This window comes from Aptenodytes forsteri, unplaced genomic scaffold (genome assembly GCF_000699145.1).
Source record: "Aptenodytes forsteri isolate BGI_AS27 unplaced genomic scaffold, ASM69914v1 Scaffold209, whole genome shotgun sequence".
Taxonomy (NCBI): domain Eukaryota; kingdom Metazoa; phylum Chordata; class Aves; order Sphenisciformes; family Spheniscidae; genus Aptenodytes; species Aptenodytes forsteri.
The window spans coordinates 3,291,837-3,308,465 of NW_008795034.1; the positions used below are offsets into that span (position 1 = coordinate 3,291,837).

At 44.4% G+C, this 16,629-nt stretch overlaps 1 protein-coding gene across 1 annotated transcript in view; it reads left to right on the forward strand.

Moving 5' to 3' along the window:
• The window catches only part of GATSL2 (GATS protein like 2), a 103,071-nt gene that overhangs the window by 36,530 nt on the left and 49,912 nt on the right, over window positions 1–16,629 (forward strand). The window contains exon 3 of the mRNA XM_019471296.1: window positions 6,765–6,835. Within this exon, the coding sequence (XP_019326841.1) occupies window positions 6,765–6,835 (71 nt within the window). The remainder of the gene's footprint in view (window positions 1–6,764; window positions 6,836–16,629) is intronic.

Consider the following 16,629-nt stretch of genomic DNA (forward strand, 5'->3'; position numbering starts at 1 on the left):
TCCTTAGGAAAATTTTAATTTTTTTTCTATAACCGATTTTTTTTTTTTTTTTTTAGACCAAGAGCTGCTTTCTCTCTGAGCACCAGATAGGCTTTCAGGTGCATTGTATCCATCAAATCCTTATGAGCACCAGTACTGCTAAATATCCAGTAAGAATGCTGAAACCTAAAGAATGACACCCTGTGGTTGTGTGAAGTGAGGTGCAGCATGGGTGCAGAACTGCTGCAGGTTCCTGTCCTTGGGTTTTGCACCCTTGAGCACCCTTATCCTTGAGGATCCAGTGCCTTGCGGACTGGAGTCTCCAAGTGCCAGTGAGCCATTTGGAGGTAACTGGGTGACTTTTCTCAGCGTGTGGAAGGAAGGACTCCTGCCAGGCACCTGGCACTTGCATCATCTGCGCACCGGCCAGAGCAGTAAAGTTCAGATCCAGGTTTTTGATTCAGCCTCATTCACTAATATAGGTGGTGAGCGGTGACGTTCCAAGTAAATATTGCACAGCAGAGCTCACTTGAAATAGTTTATGACCCGGGAAGAAAAATCTGTGCTAAGAATAACTTCTAATTACATCAGGTCAGTAAATTATTCTACAGATTCACACCCAGGACAAGTCTTGGGTATAGAAGATGTGTTAACTTCAGTATGTCCACACCTAGTCATTGGTTTGTTCTCACTGAGTTAATAAAAAAAAGTCTGTATTTAGCTCCTTCAATGGACAAATAACAGATGAGCGCAGTAACACTTGCATGGTCTTAAACTGCATTTATATTTCCTGCAGTACATCTCTGCTAAGCACCACAGACTCTTTCCCTGTTGGCAGTCATGCTGGGGTGGGAAACCGGCGTCGTTCACATTCATCAGATCGAGTGGCTTAATGGGGGAGCTGCACTTGGGTGGACTCGGACCTTTTCATCTCCCTTATATCGTTTCCTTCAGTAAGCTGAGCTTTCCACTCCATTCCAGCATGTAACATGCCTTAGTTTCTTCATGTGGTGTATTTTCTTACTACTACTTCAGTGTAGTTTTGGCTTCTCTCTTCACATTTGGCAAGAATTTATTTCTACACGTAAGTCGAGATAAAACAGATTTTCTTACAGAATCTTCCTAAATACGATGGTGGAAGTCTGTTGAGGGGGGGGAAAATAAACCAGCCAAGTTGCATGTTGCTTTCTAATTGTTTTTTAGGAAGTATTAAAAAAATGCTGTCGTGACAAATGAAGGAAAGATATGTGTTAGTATCCCAAGTAACAGTTTTAGAAAGCAATACTGCAGACGCTGTGCTTTGACTTGTGAAAGCATCGTGACTTGGGCTTTGCTAGTCATACAAAATAAACTCCAAGTGTGTGTTTATAGAACCAAAAAAATATCTCCTGTGGTTATGTTGCAGGATAACTCTTGAATATTGTAGCTTTGTTTAATCTGCAGCTTGGGAAGTCTGGACTGACCAAGTCTGACTCCAGAAAAATAGAAATCATATCAGAATTACTGGTTGGTATTGTTTCAAGCTACTGCTAATCTTTTATTTGCAGCAGTAATTTGATTTGCATGGGCTCTGGTAGTCCAGACCACGTGGAACTGTTCTGATGAAGACTTGAACCACAGTTTGATATTGGTTTAACGAAGGCCAATACGGTAGACACCCAGCTGACTTTTTTTTTTTTCAATAATCCTTACTTATTTTTGCCATGTGTCTTGACTTTATCAGTAAGCTGTACTTAAGATCAGTATCTTCTTCAGCACATCCACATCTATTTATTCAGTTATTTTCTGTATCGCATGTCATCCTTTTTGTGTTTTGTCTTGATTTCTGTTCCTTCAGGGTGCCGATCATTTTTCTATTATTCTGCTCCCAGTTGTCTCAAAGTCTAAATAAAGGCTTAGATAACTTCCCCAGCTACACAAAAGTAGCAAGGAGAGGGGTTGACTGAAGGTCCCCCCTTTTAACTTTACACAATGTAATCTGTAGCTTAAACTGTCATTATTATTATTATGGGTTAGACAAGATCATCATGGTTATCATGTTGGAAGTTTTGGCATAGCACAGGCTGTAGAACTTCCCTGAATTTATGTCTGTTCATGAATACTTGCTTTCCTTGGCCACAAATCTGTTAGTTTTGTTCTGTGTTGTTTTTGAAAATGATTAACTTTCTGTAATGAACCAAACTCTGCTATCACAGTGACTCTTTAGGCGGTTCCTGATTGTATTTGCTAATGTCTCCGTCCCAGATCTGAGCACAACTAATGACTGGAAGGAATGTTGCTGTTGTCCTTTGACCGTTTCTAACAGTGCTGTGACATCTTTAGTGTTTCCCTTGGTAGGGACGGTAGTGCGGAGTTTGTTTAAGCAGCTCATATGAACAATAATGCTCCTTTTAACAGGGTAGCAGCCTTCTAATATCAGGCTGCAGAATTAAGTTACTATAAGAAAGGTGAACCCACCACTTTCTGATCTGAGCGTTGAGTGGAAAGTCAACTGACACTATTGCAAGGGGCTTTTTTTTTGTCTTTGGAGTCCAGCTAAGCTGTGTTTTATCAGCCTCACCAAAAAGATGGCAAAGTGTTTTGGCTAACAAACAAATACGCTGTTTAGAAAACACCAGCCATTTCACTGTTTGCAATTTTCAGTGCCATTTAACTGTATAGTCTTGTAATTAGATGGTGTAAAGTACTTAACATGTTACACAAATATGTCAAAACGCATTAGCAGCACAAGTGTTCTTTACTGCTTTCCTAAATACATTTCACAATATGTCGTACTAGAATCCACCTCTTGTCATTATTTATAAAACTGCAAAGTTAAGATCACCAAGAATTAGATGATTAGCATGAGACTGTCTTTCTGTACTAAGAATATATATCATGACAATGTACAGACTGAAGCATACAAATCCCTTCTCATCTAAAATGAGAAGGCAGCCTGGAATAAAACCCAACAAATTATGTTTTTCATATTCACTCCGATCAACTTTCTGCTGCTGCTTCTTAATTCCCGTTCAGTTCAACTGCTTCTTTGCAAACTTTTGGGTTACCTCCAGACTTTGCATTTGAATGCCTTGTAGGCATTGTGTAGCTTTTGAATGGCGTTCGGCCATGGTTTCTGACGCGTGGGGAGGCCAGCCGCTTACCTGCTTCTGGGAAGGATCTTTTCCATAGAACAAACAGCTTTGTAACACTTTACCCTGCCGAGGCAACAAGTAACTTAAGTAGCTTCCTTATAAATGAGAAGGTAGGACTTGCGGCTTCCTTAAAGACCATCAACTGTGCTGAACTTTCAAATGACCCATAGCAGTATTCCCACAAACGCGCGCTCTATGTGTGACCCAGAACCAATGGAAGTCGCGGTCATTCCAGTATTATCGCCCTTGTGGTCTAGGCAAGCCTGGGGACCAAGTGTCTTGAGGAGACACTTCTGATGCGGACCTGCAGGTGAGGCCAACCAGTATGCTCTCCTGCCTGCTTGCTTCTCCCGTGGAGACTTGAGTGCTGTTTGCAAACTGAAACGATGCTGCTGCTGCATCCTACACATGCTTTCCTGCTCTGTGCAAGCTTGGGTATTACTTCCATACACAGTGTAAGCTTTGCAGTTTCAAAGATCTAATCTAATAATAGATTGGTCTACATTTGCTGTGTTGCCAGAAAAAGACATATGTTGTCAGGCAGTCGAAGTCAGCAACAGTGCTGAAGTGGAAATGTGCTGAAACACGAAGAAGGCAGAAATCCAGAAGAATCTATCTGAGGTTTGGCTATTAGGAAACTAAAAATATTGTCTTCTTACATATATGCTTTCCACACATACTTAGAGAAATACTGTTTGCCTGATGTCTCAAAATGATTAAAGGGCAATTCTTTTCCTTTCTTGGCTTTGATGTGATAATAGAAGATGCTGTTGGCATTCAGCTTATTGAAAACTGGTGTAAGAGGAAAGAAATGATTGGAATGACTTGAATGGAAGAGGCATGTGTAGTATAGCACAGGAGAGAAATACGACATTGAGTTCCTTCTGTCATTGATGATTCAAGATGCAATTTTTGAGTTGCACTCACAGTGGAAGTAGATCTTTCCACATCTGTGCTGAGACACAGGTTTTAGGGTGAGGACTTGAGTTTTGACAGCATGCGATGGTAAGAAAATTTTCCATGCCATATTTTATCACACAATGTTTGCAATTCCCATTTTTCATTTTTAGCTTTTCCCTGGGAAAAAGAATGCATCGTTGGCTTGAACAAAGTGAATGTATACCGCAAGAACCGCTGGTCTTCTCTGTGCTGGTGAAAAGACTTTGCTTTTAAATTCAGATGGCTCTATGCTGCTGACCTTTTACAGAATTGCAGTGAGGTGGGGATTGGGCTTTAGGCTGGTATATGAAGATGTGAGGTTTTGACATGCGTTCTGAGCCAGCAATTACAGGATTTCATCTGTACGTATCCCTTAAAGATCATCACTTCTGGATGTGTGCTAAGAAAATGGCATCTGTCACAACCATACTTTTTCTGCTGCGGTCCATGTGTGCACATAGACATGTATTACTGTTCTGGAACAAAATTTCTCCGTAAATGCCATCGCAGATCAGGAAAGATTTTTTTTTTTTTTTTTAATATTAATGTTTCCTCCTTTAAGACCAGTAGCTTCTCCCTAGTCAGCATGCATGTGGCTTGGTGGGGTAGTAGTAGCAAAGAATTTTATTTCAGTGACTTCTCCAGGGAATTCATCCACTAAATAATAAATACTTATATCTCCTGGGAGCCACCTGGAGCAGCATCCCAGAAGTCCTTTTTGCTTGGATCACCCATCGCACAGGTAGCATCCTTGTGCAGTTAAGAAGTGAGAGTAAAAGATTTGGCCTGCTACTGTTTTCTGCTTCTCTTGGCACTATTCCTGGAGAGAGTTGAGTTAGTAAATGTGGCTGTCACAGTAGCTATTACCAATGACACGAAATAATTAAGTTGTGGTTTCTGTTGTGGTGGGGCCGCTTCTGTATTTTATAGTGATACGTCTGCGCTAGGAGGGAGAGTGTCATGCTTGATTGTCGTGACGGATGCTTCTAGGAAAACAGGATGAGCCTCTAAAGGCAGGTTGTCTGATACTTTCCATTTACATGAAATCCTGTTGGTTACATGGCAGATCACTAATAGAACTTGCATGTTGTTTCTTCTAGTTTTCCTGATGAGGTGAGGGGGAGGGCAGCAGCCATCTCATTTTTCTCCCTGTTGTTTTTGGAGGGGATAGCTGCAATCTTTGTTCTTTTCAGCTAGTCAAAAGAATGCTTAAGCCAGTTTTTAGTCTGATTCTCTAATCAAGTGAATGCTTCTATTTTTTGATGTCTTGAGCCACCAGTGTGGGGTTCCTGGCTTTCAGTCCTGAAGACTTTGGGACACAGATGCTCAGCCGCGCTGAGAAGCCCTGGTAGTCCCTGATTGCTGAGTCCTGCTGAACTGTGCTCCATGCAGGAATTATACTGTGAACACACTGGGGGCCTTAAGAACAATCTTTCTTTTTCCGGTATTTAAAGTATTTTCTGTAGGTTGCCTCAGATAAATCTGATAGTATTACAGTGTAACTGCGAAATCCTGCTCTTTGGTCCTTATAGACAGGCTCTTCCTGTTGCACCCGATTTAGCTTCCTAGAGGGAAAAGTTTCTCTTGTAGCTTGGGCGGCAAACACAGTCCATGTGCTCTGGCATGCTGCTGGAGGGGCCAGGAGCCCTGCGGGGGTCGGGGGAGCCGGCCAGCACTGTGCTGACGCTCGACAAGTGCGTGCTCTGCTGAAGGTGAACATGAGCTTGCAAAATGTTGTGCAAACCTTCCTGCCATTGCTGGGGACCAATTGGATAGAAGCTGGAGAAAGTTTTGGGGTTTTTTAGTAGATGTTGCTGTACATATGTTGGTGTGTCAGGGGGGAAAAAACTTTTCAGCTGTCTGTGGTGTTACACCTTGAGGCTGAGGCTTTTTTTGTTTGTGTCTCTACAGTGGAAGAATCCCGTGTCACATTTATTTTGTATCTCGTGTTAGAGGTGACATTGTGCTCAGTGCTGAATGAGATGGAGAGGCCGTGCCGCACATGGCCTGCGGTGTCAAAAGATGAGCACGGAGCAGAACAGATGCGATAGGAGATTGCGGGGGGGGAAGCTCGACCTTGTGTTCATGTGCTCGGTGGCCCCTACCACTTGTGTCTTCACCTGGAGCTCCCCAGGGAAGGGAGGCATCTACTGAGGGAAGGGGCAAGGACCAGCAGAGGGAATTGGGATGCTGTCTGCTGGTGGGAAAAGACTCTGAAGCAGTAAGAAGAGATACTGGGGCTTGGTTGAGAGATCAGATGTCAAACCTTGAAAGGCAAGAAACTTCAGTGGGTAAATAGGGAAGAAGGGTGCGTGTGTGAACCATGGGAAGGGCGTTGGAGTGATCGGTCGGTAAGCAAAGCTTTTTGCTCTGTGTCAGTGCAATACAGCAGGTCCTGGGCTGTGACGGGAAGCCTTAAGGGATATGGTAATTAAGAAAAGTAACTAAGAACTAAGTCATAAAAATAATAAGTGTTTTACCAGCTCCGTTGTGCATAGGCAGGCAGCAGGGAATGTGGGTCACGCAGTGTGAGTGGCTGAGCCAGGAATAAAATCCAGGTCTGTTAATGCCTCAGGCCTCTCAATACGCACCAGACCGTGGCTCTTTCCTCCGGCACAGCTTGGGTGGGAAAGGACCTCCATTTTAGGTGGAAGACCAGGCTCCGCTCAGTCCAGCAGCTAATCATGTTCTCCTGTTGTTTGCCTTTGCCAGGTGCAAGTTCTTCAGCCTCACGGAAACCCCAGAGGACTACACCATCATTGTGGATGAAGAGGGCTTCCTAGGTAAGTGTCAGCCTGTGCCACTTCGGTATCCAACCTGGGGGTGGGGGTGGAGGCGGAAAACATGTCATCTCTCGCTGAGATTATAAACCAAAGCGTTTGTAAAACAGGTCTGTTTGTCAGTGCTAGCAGTACAGCTATGAAAGGTGCTTTGATCACTTAAGCATACTGTCTCTGCTGCTGTGCTGTACAAGGCGTTTCACACATGGAATATGAATATATTTTAATGCCAGGAGAAGAGCACGCACAAGTCTTAAAGAGCAGCTTAAGCATATTTGAAAAAGCAAAACCATCTGCATATCATTGTATTAAAATGAGCTGGCCTTTGTTGCCAAACCTCCACAAGCACACCACATCTTGCGTCTCCAGCTTGTTCATCCAACCTTTCTCATTAAAAGGAGCACTTGAAGATGAGTAGTTCCTATCATCCCCACGACCATCACAATGCTGTGGAGCTGCGAATCAGCTCCTTTGGCTCATCACTGAGAGTTGTGATTTTCTACCCAGCTCTCTCCGTATCAAATGTGCCATCTTTGCCCGTGGTGGCTGACGGTCTCTCTCTGCCCGTGTCAAAGGTGGAGTCGGCTGTGTGTCAGAGAAGCTGGTTAGCATGTGCTTGGGAGCTGCAGATGCTTGGCATTGGGCGAGTGCTGATGGAGAGAATGGTTTGGCTTTGTGGATGGAAATAGTTTGTAATAACATTTATCATGTGGGGAGGTTTTGTTTGTAGCAGTGTTACTGAGGTGGTGGAATGAGGAAGTATTGTGCAGCTATTATTATTTTTGTTCAATCGCTGCTTTCTGTGGTTGGAATTAGAAGTCTACACATTTTACCGGTTTGGAGAAAATTCATTAAAATACGAAAAAAGAGGATTTCATTCCTGAATAGGCATTAACTGTCGAGTAGCTACTTGTGACACTGTAATACTCATGGGTTTGTAATATCCAAAACCTAAGGAGAAAATGAGAAACTATACCATCTTTATTTAGTACAGAGTCAAAGTTTTATAATCAGTAGCATTGCTGAATTATTCCCCTTTCTGTTTCAGGAGCGCTCATAAACATATAATAGAATAAATTATTACATTTTAGAACACTACAATAGTGGCTAAACGTTTTCATAAAATAATCACTAGGTTGAGAATAGGTGAATGGATCTTTACAGCTATTGCTGTTTGTAATTTGGGAGTTGTAGGGTTTGACTGAAAGCGTATGTCACGTGTTCTGCTTTTGCCTCCCAAAAGAGGAGGTGACATACGATTCTGCTGCCAGAATGTCCCTTGTTGCATTTTTTCAGGGAGCATATGCATGAAAATCTTATTACTACTATCGGTAGTATCACCTTTTATATTATCGGTGGTAGCTGGGGGAAATCGATTCAAATTTGGTTTCGCCATAGTAGTAGGATGCAAAGCCTCCCTCTTAAGAGCTTCATTTTAAGAGAGAAGTCAGCAAACAAGGAGAGAAGTTTTTTTTCCAAGGGCCGCAGCACGTGGCAGAGCAAGAAACCCGGAGATTCCTATTCTCAGGAGGGAGTCTGCGTCACTGAACCGTGCTGTCCCTGCAGATGTGTCACGCTAGGGGCATGCTCATCTCCAGCATCACATCTGTGTCTGTGATATCCATGGCACTCACTTCTCTGCCCAGTTGGCACAAGGCAGATTCCTCAGTTCAATCACTGGTGGCAAGTTTGGATTGCAACCACCCCCATACAGCCTCTAGCAGCCACGCTGCTATTTATCTCTCTGGAAATTATTCCAGCTTGAAACAAAGGTGAGCTTAAGCAGTGGTTTTGCTCCTCAGTAGCGGGGGGTTGTGTTGCACTGTGTATGCCACCGGTTGTACTTGGAGCAAATCCCAGGTCTAGCCAGACCAGTGTCCTCGAGGAGCTGCATGTCCCACTGGTGCCCCGGGTTATCTCTGTGAACCAGACAGTGCTGCTGCACTTCAAAGCAGCGGTCCTCTCTGCTTGGACCCCTTTGACTTTGTTACCTTGGCTCTCATACACACATGAATTTACTGCTGGTAGTTACAGTACCCATGTAGCTTCCGTTGGGCTATGGTTTTGGCAGCATGTAACATCCCTTTTTTTCAAATACACCGCGTGCAGTTGGGGTGTTAAAGCAGGGCTTTGCAGGAGAAAAGATCACCTTCCGGGCAACGCAGGGGATGGAAGGAGCATGCTAAGGCCATCCTCTACTATGGCATGGTATGGAAGCCAGGTGCAAAACCCAGCACGGGTAGTGGTGTCACGGAGCTGGCAGCTTCATCACTAATTCTTTGCTCTTTGCTAGTAAGTGATGATCTGCTGGACAAGACTCGTACGCTCTGCATCCTGCTAACTGTCCTGACACAACCCCCATGCCCTTCGGGTTTGTGTCCAGCCTATGCTCTTCTTTCTGAACTGTCACAACCTCAGGGTTAGCCCTGACCGCGATCTCCACTGTTGCTCCATCCCTGTTCCTCATTTCCATATGCCGTAAGTTTTTCACGGTCTGAAGGAATTCAGGATCTACCATCGAGGATGCCTTCTAACAGTGAAAGGGCTCTGCTTCACTCCCTGCTTCCCCTCACAGCCTGGCTATAAATGTCTCAGGAGGAGGAATCTCACTTGGCCTTTGTACAGAGTGTAATCAGCCCGTGGACCTGAACAGGATCAAAATCTATATGAATTGCAGCATCCCACCTTCTTGCAAAACAGCACCAATCATGTCTGCCTCGAGTGGATAAGCTGCTTCTTGACCTGATTAGCCAAGTGCCAGGTTCAATTTGCCAGGCAGGGTAAATTTTCACCTTTGTTGAGCAGTTTAGGTAGCAAGTCCAGCAGCAAGAAGTGACTTTTTTTCCCCTCTCCAGGTAACTTTTGTTCTTCCAGTGCTTAACAAACTAGATGTAAGTCTCTGAAGGGCAGGCTTTTCTGTGTGGAAAGTTAGGGCCTTTCTTTCTCAGGCACCTATATGAATTTTTGCTGCAGCAGCAGTGAGAAGATTGTCCTCTCAGCTGGCATCTCTCAAGTTAGCCAGGCCCCTTCTCCTGCATATCACAAACAGCACTGAAGGGAAAAGAAATAGGCTGGAGAAATACTGGCACTTTCAGCAATCCTTGAGGTTAACACTTCAAACATACTGACACGCAGTAATCATTCTTAACTGTTTTGTCAAAAAATAATCCTCAGGCTTGTTTCCCTGAGAGTAGCGAGTGAGTCGGGCTGGTAAAGAACTCATTATTTCTTCTCCCCAGAAAATGTCTGCAGTGCAAAGCCGTAACCTGCTTAAGCATTCATCATTCTGGAAGGGAACGGCTACAGCCTAATTCTTTGCTTTAATTCCCTGGCGGTGAGGTGGGGATTATATCTGCACAGAACCTTGTTTGTTCCAGTGGCCGTTTCTTGGGCTTTGGCCTGTTAATGAGGAAGAATTTTATTCAGCAAATAACACAGGGGGACAGCGCACAGAAAGCTCTTTTCCTGGCTGATACTGAGATGAATTAGCAGGAGGAGTTTGGCCATGGGCCTTCCTGCATGAAGACAAGTGTCTCAGCTACTGGGGTGCTTGGACAGCCATGTAAAACCCTTGCATTTGTCACCTGCTGTGCAGCCAGCGCGTGGCAGAAAAGTCGAGCGGCTGCTGCTCCCTGAAATATAGCAATATTTGCTTGAGTTTGGTTTGGTTTTTTTCCCCAAGGTTTGGCTGAAAGCAGGAGCTGCCTGCGCGTGGTGCAGATATGCCATAGCCCCTGTGCTCTCCGCATAGTCTGTCCCTTTTTCAAAGGGCAGCAAGGACAGACTCCCTCCATCTCTGGGCAGCTGCACCAGCAGAGCTTTTAGCCTGTGGTCTCACTGGTCCCAGTAGTCTCCGTTCACCAAAGGTTTTAGCTTTCACACACTGAAAGGAAAGCACGTGCCAGCACACCTGGAGATAGCCATGCTCTCGGAAACCCTGTTTATGTGCACCGGGAAGCAGTTGCTAACATTGCAATCCTGTCCTGGAAGTGCCATCTGAATAAAATAATGGGGTCTGGGGGCAGCAACGTTCCTCCAGTGGCACTCCCAACAGGTGTCATGTCGCGGCTTCTGTACCGTATATCCAGAGAGACTTTTACTGGAGGTAAAGGGGCAGTTTGGGTGTTTGGTTTGTTTTAATTGTCCCTTTTCTGTTCCTGGTTTCTCCAGCTGGTTTGTCTGCAGTCCTATTCATCCTTTTTTCTCTTGAAAGTCCACTTCCAGGTTTAGCGATAGCTCTGCTTGGGTAGCTTTCAGTGAAATGCCATCCATCTAGCCTCCCATTTTACAGCACTTCTCTAATTGCACAGCACAGTGTGAAATGAAGAACTAACACTCTCCCTCAACCACCTTTATTCTCTACAAGCCTAATGAAGGAAGAGCCCGTCTAGTGTCATCTATGTCAGTTGGTCCAATTGCATGGAGGTGAGAGATGGCTACAGTTTACCCTCAGATATTTCTTTGTTTCAGTATCTGTTGCATGCACTTGAAACGAAGACGAACTCTTTGATAAGGACCTTCCCAGAATCACCACCACTGGGACCTGGCTATGTGCTAAGGGAAAAGGAGCTCCTCTGTACTATCATTCCTATGGCAAGATAGTCTCTTTGCACCTAGAAGGCAACAAGTTCTACTTTTTGAGTTTATGCCTATTTATGATGGAAAAAGAGGAGTCTCCCTTTTTGAGACCTCTTACAGGGCAGTGGATGGAGTTCGAAGGCTTCTTTCTCCATTTTGGGGGACAACCTCTAGCCTGTTGCTGCCCTGCCCTGGCCTCCTCTGTGATCTTGGCAGCTGTTGAGTTGCTCCATGAACATCTGCATAAATGGCGTCTGTGACAGTCTGTCACCCAGGTGAAGCTGTCCTGAAGATGGAAGATTGTAAAGCAACAAGTTGCTACCATTTCCACGGCGAGATCACTGCCTTCCCAGCCTTGGCATTTGGTTGGTGTCCCTTCCGTGCAATCTTTCTCTGTAGGCGGTGAACTTAAAAGGTATCAGAGAAGGGGAAAAGAAATCAAATGCTAGGGTCAAGGGAGGAGTGAATCCTTGTGATTTCCAAGTTGGTAAACATGCATATTCTAGTTTCAGGGGAATTGGGGGTGAGTAAGGGGAACACATCACCTTCATGTCCTCTGGTCTTCTCTCTCCTAGAACTGGCAAGCCCATTTCATGTAGGTCGCTGCAGTTAGCAGACCTTAGGTCCTGACTGATCTCTCCTGGATTGGAGCTAGAGAGGAAGGGCAATTTGATTTCAGTACTGAAGCAGCGCTGGGAAACATCTCCTTCTTTGGTGCAGATCCCCTGTGTGAACGTAGAGCAAGACTCTCAATCTCCCCACACTGAGGTTCATCTACAAGATGGGGGTGACAGCCCTTCCTTTAACCTTCTTTGGCTGCCCAGTATGGCTAGTAACTTCTCTAAGGCCAGAAATCCATGCATTTACGCAGTTTTCAGAATGAGGACGCTCCTAATCTCAGTTCATACCTCACAATAAATTGCCCAGTACGTTAAGAATAATGGAACTATTTGAAAAATCTCAACTAGTTGGAGTGGCAGAGAGATTTTGTCAGAATTCATAAAATGCTGACCTCATTCTAATAAAAAGAAAGGATAAAAAGAGAAAAAGCCCTCCTGCTGGCAGTGCTTTGTTTTCAGAGCCATCATCCTCAGACAACCTGTTCCCTATCTGACCTTGGATTCAGGACCATCATATGCTTTAGTACCACATTGAGTCCCTTTTTCAATAACATCAAAATGGTAAGTTGCTCTCAGTGTCCTCTCTCTCATCCTGTATATAAAATGGGCAAGAAATCATCTTATTTATAAGTGCAAGCACAGAACCTGTCTAGCTGGGAGCAATCTGTAACAGAGGGAAGCAAGCTAATAGATGCATCTATTTTTTTGAGTATTTCTTCTATAACTATTTCTCCTTTAATTTTTTATTGCCCAGTGACTAGGCCTTTATATCTCAGGCACGGTGGCTTAATTTGCTTGCTGACATTTATAGTGCTGAATTCCTTCCCTTGGCCCGCCAGGAGAGCCTGCTGGTTGCTAGGCAGAAGATGTTTTTCTCTATTAAACACGTGCACAATCGCTCTCTTTTGGATCTCTGTGTTGGCCAGACTACACTGTGTCTGTGGTTTTCAGGTTTTTTAAGTAATGTGGTATTAATGACTTAAATTCAAATTAAAAACATGGGGATTTGACTACTGGCTAATTAGAAATATGTGCTTGGTTGGGAAGGTTTTTCCTGCAATGCATATATGCTGATATAGATCGATAAACATGTTGGGGGGCTGCGATTGCATGGGATTTCTGCCCTCTCCCGAGAGGCGGTAGGGTTTGGTAGTTAAAGCATTTGGGGGAAGGGAGAGAATGATGAGAAATATGTAATCTTCCAAGGTCTGGTTTGTGTCACCTGGGGAAAGGAGCACTTTAGCTTCTCCTCAGAGCTCATATGTGAGTGGGTTTGCAAATCTCGATAGCTCGTATTATTCCTTATGTTTGTAACCTGCCACATAAAGTCTTTTGGTCCAGTTTTTCTGCTTGCCTCTATCTAAAGAAATACTGCATAAATAATACATATTTTTCACTGTTTTCTCCAGCAGATGGGTGTGTATCGATACCTATTTTTGTTTCGCAGCCTGTGGTGAGAAAGCCCAGACATCTCTTCCTGAACCACTTGACTGGCCATGATTTCCTCCTTCAAATTTATTACGTCTTGGCTGCTTCCTAGCACTTTCCAAAGTCTGAGATAGATGAGCAGATAGATACCATGGCTCACTCTTATCAACCCGCTCTTATAAATGCAGGACCTAAAAAAAGCTTTTCTGGCTGAAATGATGGAATGATTCACTGAAATTTTAGGTTGGTCTCTAAAAGCAAGATGCAGCTCAACAGAGAAGTAGCAGCCCTGCTTATTTGTTTCACTAGACAGCATTTGACCATCTGCGTGCTGTTCCACTGGTGGATTTGGGTTTGGTTTGGGGTTTTTTTTTTAGGCAGGACTTAGGGGGATTTTGTGCCTTCCATTGTTTTCCTGTTTCTGGAGCTATCCACAGTCTGCCAGGGTGGCAAAAGGTGCAAAAAGGGACAAGGCTGAATGTACTCTGTAAGACTTTTTGAAGCACTTTTATATTGTAAGTGCTGGTAGGACTGTAATTTGTGATCTTACGCTGCTTTTTAAATGAATTCTGTATGGAGCACCCTGTGAGAGATGAGGCAGTGCTGTTACCCCCCGGTCACAGGTCGAGAAATGCAGCACAGGGAGAGCTTGAGGGATCAGTGACACAGCAGAGAAATGAGCCCCTTTTCCCAAGGCTGAAAGCATTCAACCCCTCAGTTCCCAAACTTTGCTCGTTGTGAACCTACTTTTAAGTTTCAAGCCACACTTTTCTCAAGTTCGTGACCTGACGAGGAAGTGGATTTCCTCCACCTTGGCATCTCATAAATGCTGTGACCTTAGTCTAGAAATCGTGAGACTCCAGTAACCTTCCAAAAAAACCGTCTGTCATCACCCGCAAACAGAGAAAACATTTCTTTCATGGTAATCCCTTGCAAAATGCCAGCACACGGCACTCCCCAGGGTTGGTCCCTGAGCAGATTTGCCAGATTTTCTCTTCGCTGCAGGAGATGGAGGTGCCCGTGCCTCAGGTTTCCCAAGGACCAGCAGTCGTTCATAAAGGTGAGAAAATTTCTGTCCCTGGCAGGCTTGGAGGATCCTCCTGGTCAAGTGGTCTGGGAGGGAAAGCCAAACAAACTCCCATCTTGTCTGTACCTAGACAGAGGCTCTCGGGCAGAGGTGGCAATTTTTGTGCCCTAAAACTTCACCAGCTTTATTTTCTCCTGGTGCAGTGATCAGTCTTTTCCGGCTTTCTGCCAGCCCTGGTACAAAGTCTCCAGAGCTAATGATGGATAAAGGGTAGCTCTCATAATCCCAGTGCAACGTGTCTAGTTGTTTGGGTTTTACTAGAATCAGTTGAATTCCTTGTGTCTAACTCTGGAAATGCAGTGATGCATGTGTTTGACTCCGACTAACAGTTCTCTTTTGAGGGGAATGAGGGGAGGCTTGATGCTTTGAGCTAATCCTTGTGCAATTAAAACAAAGAGGGGATGTTCTTTCCTTTGTGTGCAGTATTAAGCCGATGGTGACACACTGGCCAACCATCATCTTCAGGCTTTTGGCCCGACAGTCACAGAAAGGCTTTTCTGGGTTTGTGGAAGGGCTGCTTGTTGGGCAAATGAGCCTTTCTCGAGTGAGCAGGTTTGCTGCTGCAATTGCAAGGTGAAGGGACAGGGAGTGGGAGCAGCGTGATGAAGTTCCTAGGTCTGCTGCAGGCTTTTCTGTTTGACCTTGGACAAGTCTCTCATTGTGTCTCAGTTTCCTCATCTGAAAAAATAGGGATAATCCTAGTAAAACACCTCATAACAGGCCTTATAAAGATTAATTAGTAAACATGTGGAAATGCTTTGATAATGTAACAGGCAATGGCCATGATAATAATAATTGAGGTAGCTTCTGTCCCACAGGATTCACTTTTACAATGGGTACACTTGCAGACCTACTGAATAAATCATCTCTACAGCGGAACAGATTGGAGATTATGGTGGGAAAAAATACCCTTTTATGAAAAAAGTTGCATAATCTTTTTAAAATCTCATATCTTAGTATTTAATCTTGCTCAGGATTAAGTCTCACAACCTCAAGGTTACAGTCATACAACAGTTAGGAATTTAGTGGCTCCATCTTCAAGTCTTGTTTGAAATGCAATTATTTGCTCTGCTCTGTCAGTCCGGTGAAATATTGTCTGAAATGTGATTTTCAAAAAAAAGAAGAAGAAGAAAAAAAGGATTCCTTGTGCTATTTTGTTTGAAAATACAGAGAGAATTGGAAATGTGAGTCCAGCTGCATCGGTTTCTTTTTTTGATGATCTTTTATTTCTGTGTTTCTCGTTTTTCAGTGAAACACGCTGTCTGTGTCCCCTTGCCGACAGTAACCTGAGCCGACAGCATTGCCTTCAACTGCTCGCCTGGGCGAGGTCCTCCCCACCCCCCCGCTTGCAGATTCTGCGAGCAAAGCCTTTGCCAAGAGTTTTTGAAACACAGGGAAAGTTTTGTCAGGAAGTGGGAAATCTGCTGATTTCTGCAGTTCCCATCCCCTGATTACCAGAGACAAAATCCTCAATTCTTTCGGAATGTGGAGCCCATTCGCTCGTGAAGCAGCGGGTGGGTGAGGAGAGGCTGGCCGTGAGCAATGCTTTCCTGGCTGGGAGCAAAAAGCCGTGGTCAACAGGTTGGGAAGGACCCAGCTCTTGATCGTGGCACAGAGAGGGCATCAGAGTCAGTGCACTCGGGAGGCAATCCTGTCTAGAAGGACAGATACACCCGTATCCATGCTCTGAACACATCTTGAGCCAAACCTTTAATCCGCCTTTGCTTAGCACTAAAGAGGAAAGCCAATTTCTGCTCCCTTCTTCCTTCTCACGAGCAAACACCAGCTTGTGGAGCTTGGATCCGGTTTTCATTTTCCAGGTTTGCTCATCATTAGTGGTGCGTTATCCCGTGAAGAGGAAGGAAGAGAGCAGCTTGGTTTCCTGAGAGCAGGCTGGAGCCTAACCTGGATTTGTCTTCCTAACCCGGTTCTCCAGTGAGAGTGGACATAATGATTATTTTTGGAATCTACCTTACCATGTTCCACGTTTTTAGCCAAACATAATAACGATGCTTTGTTTTTGGAGTGTATTCATACTTCCTGTCTTATGATACCCTGTGAGGGAAGAATTTTTTTTTTTTTTT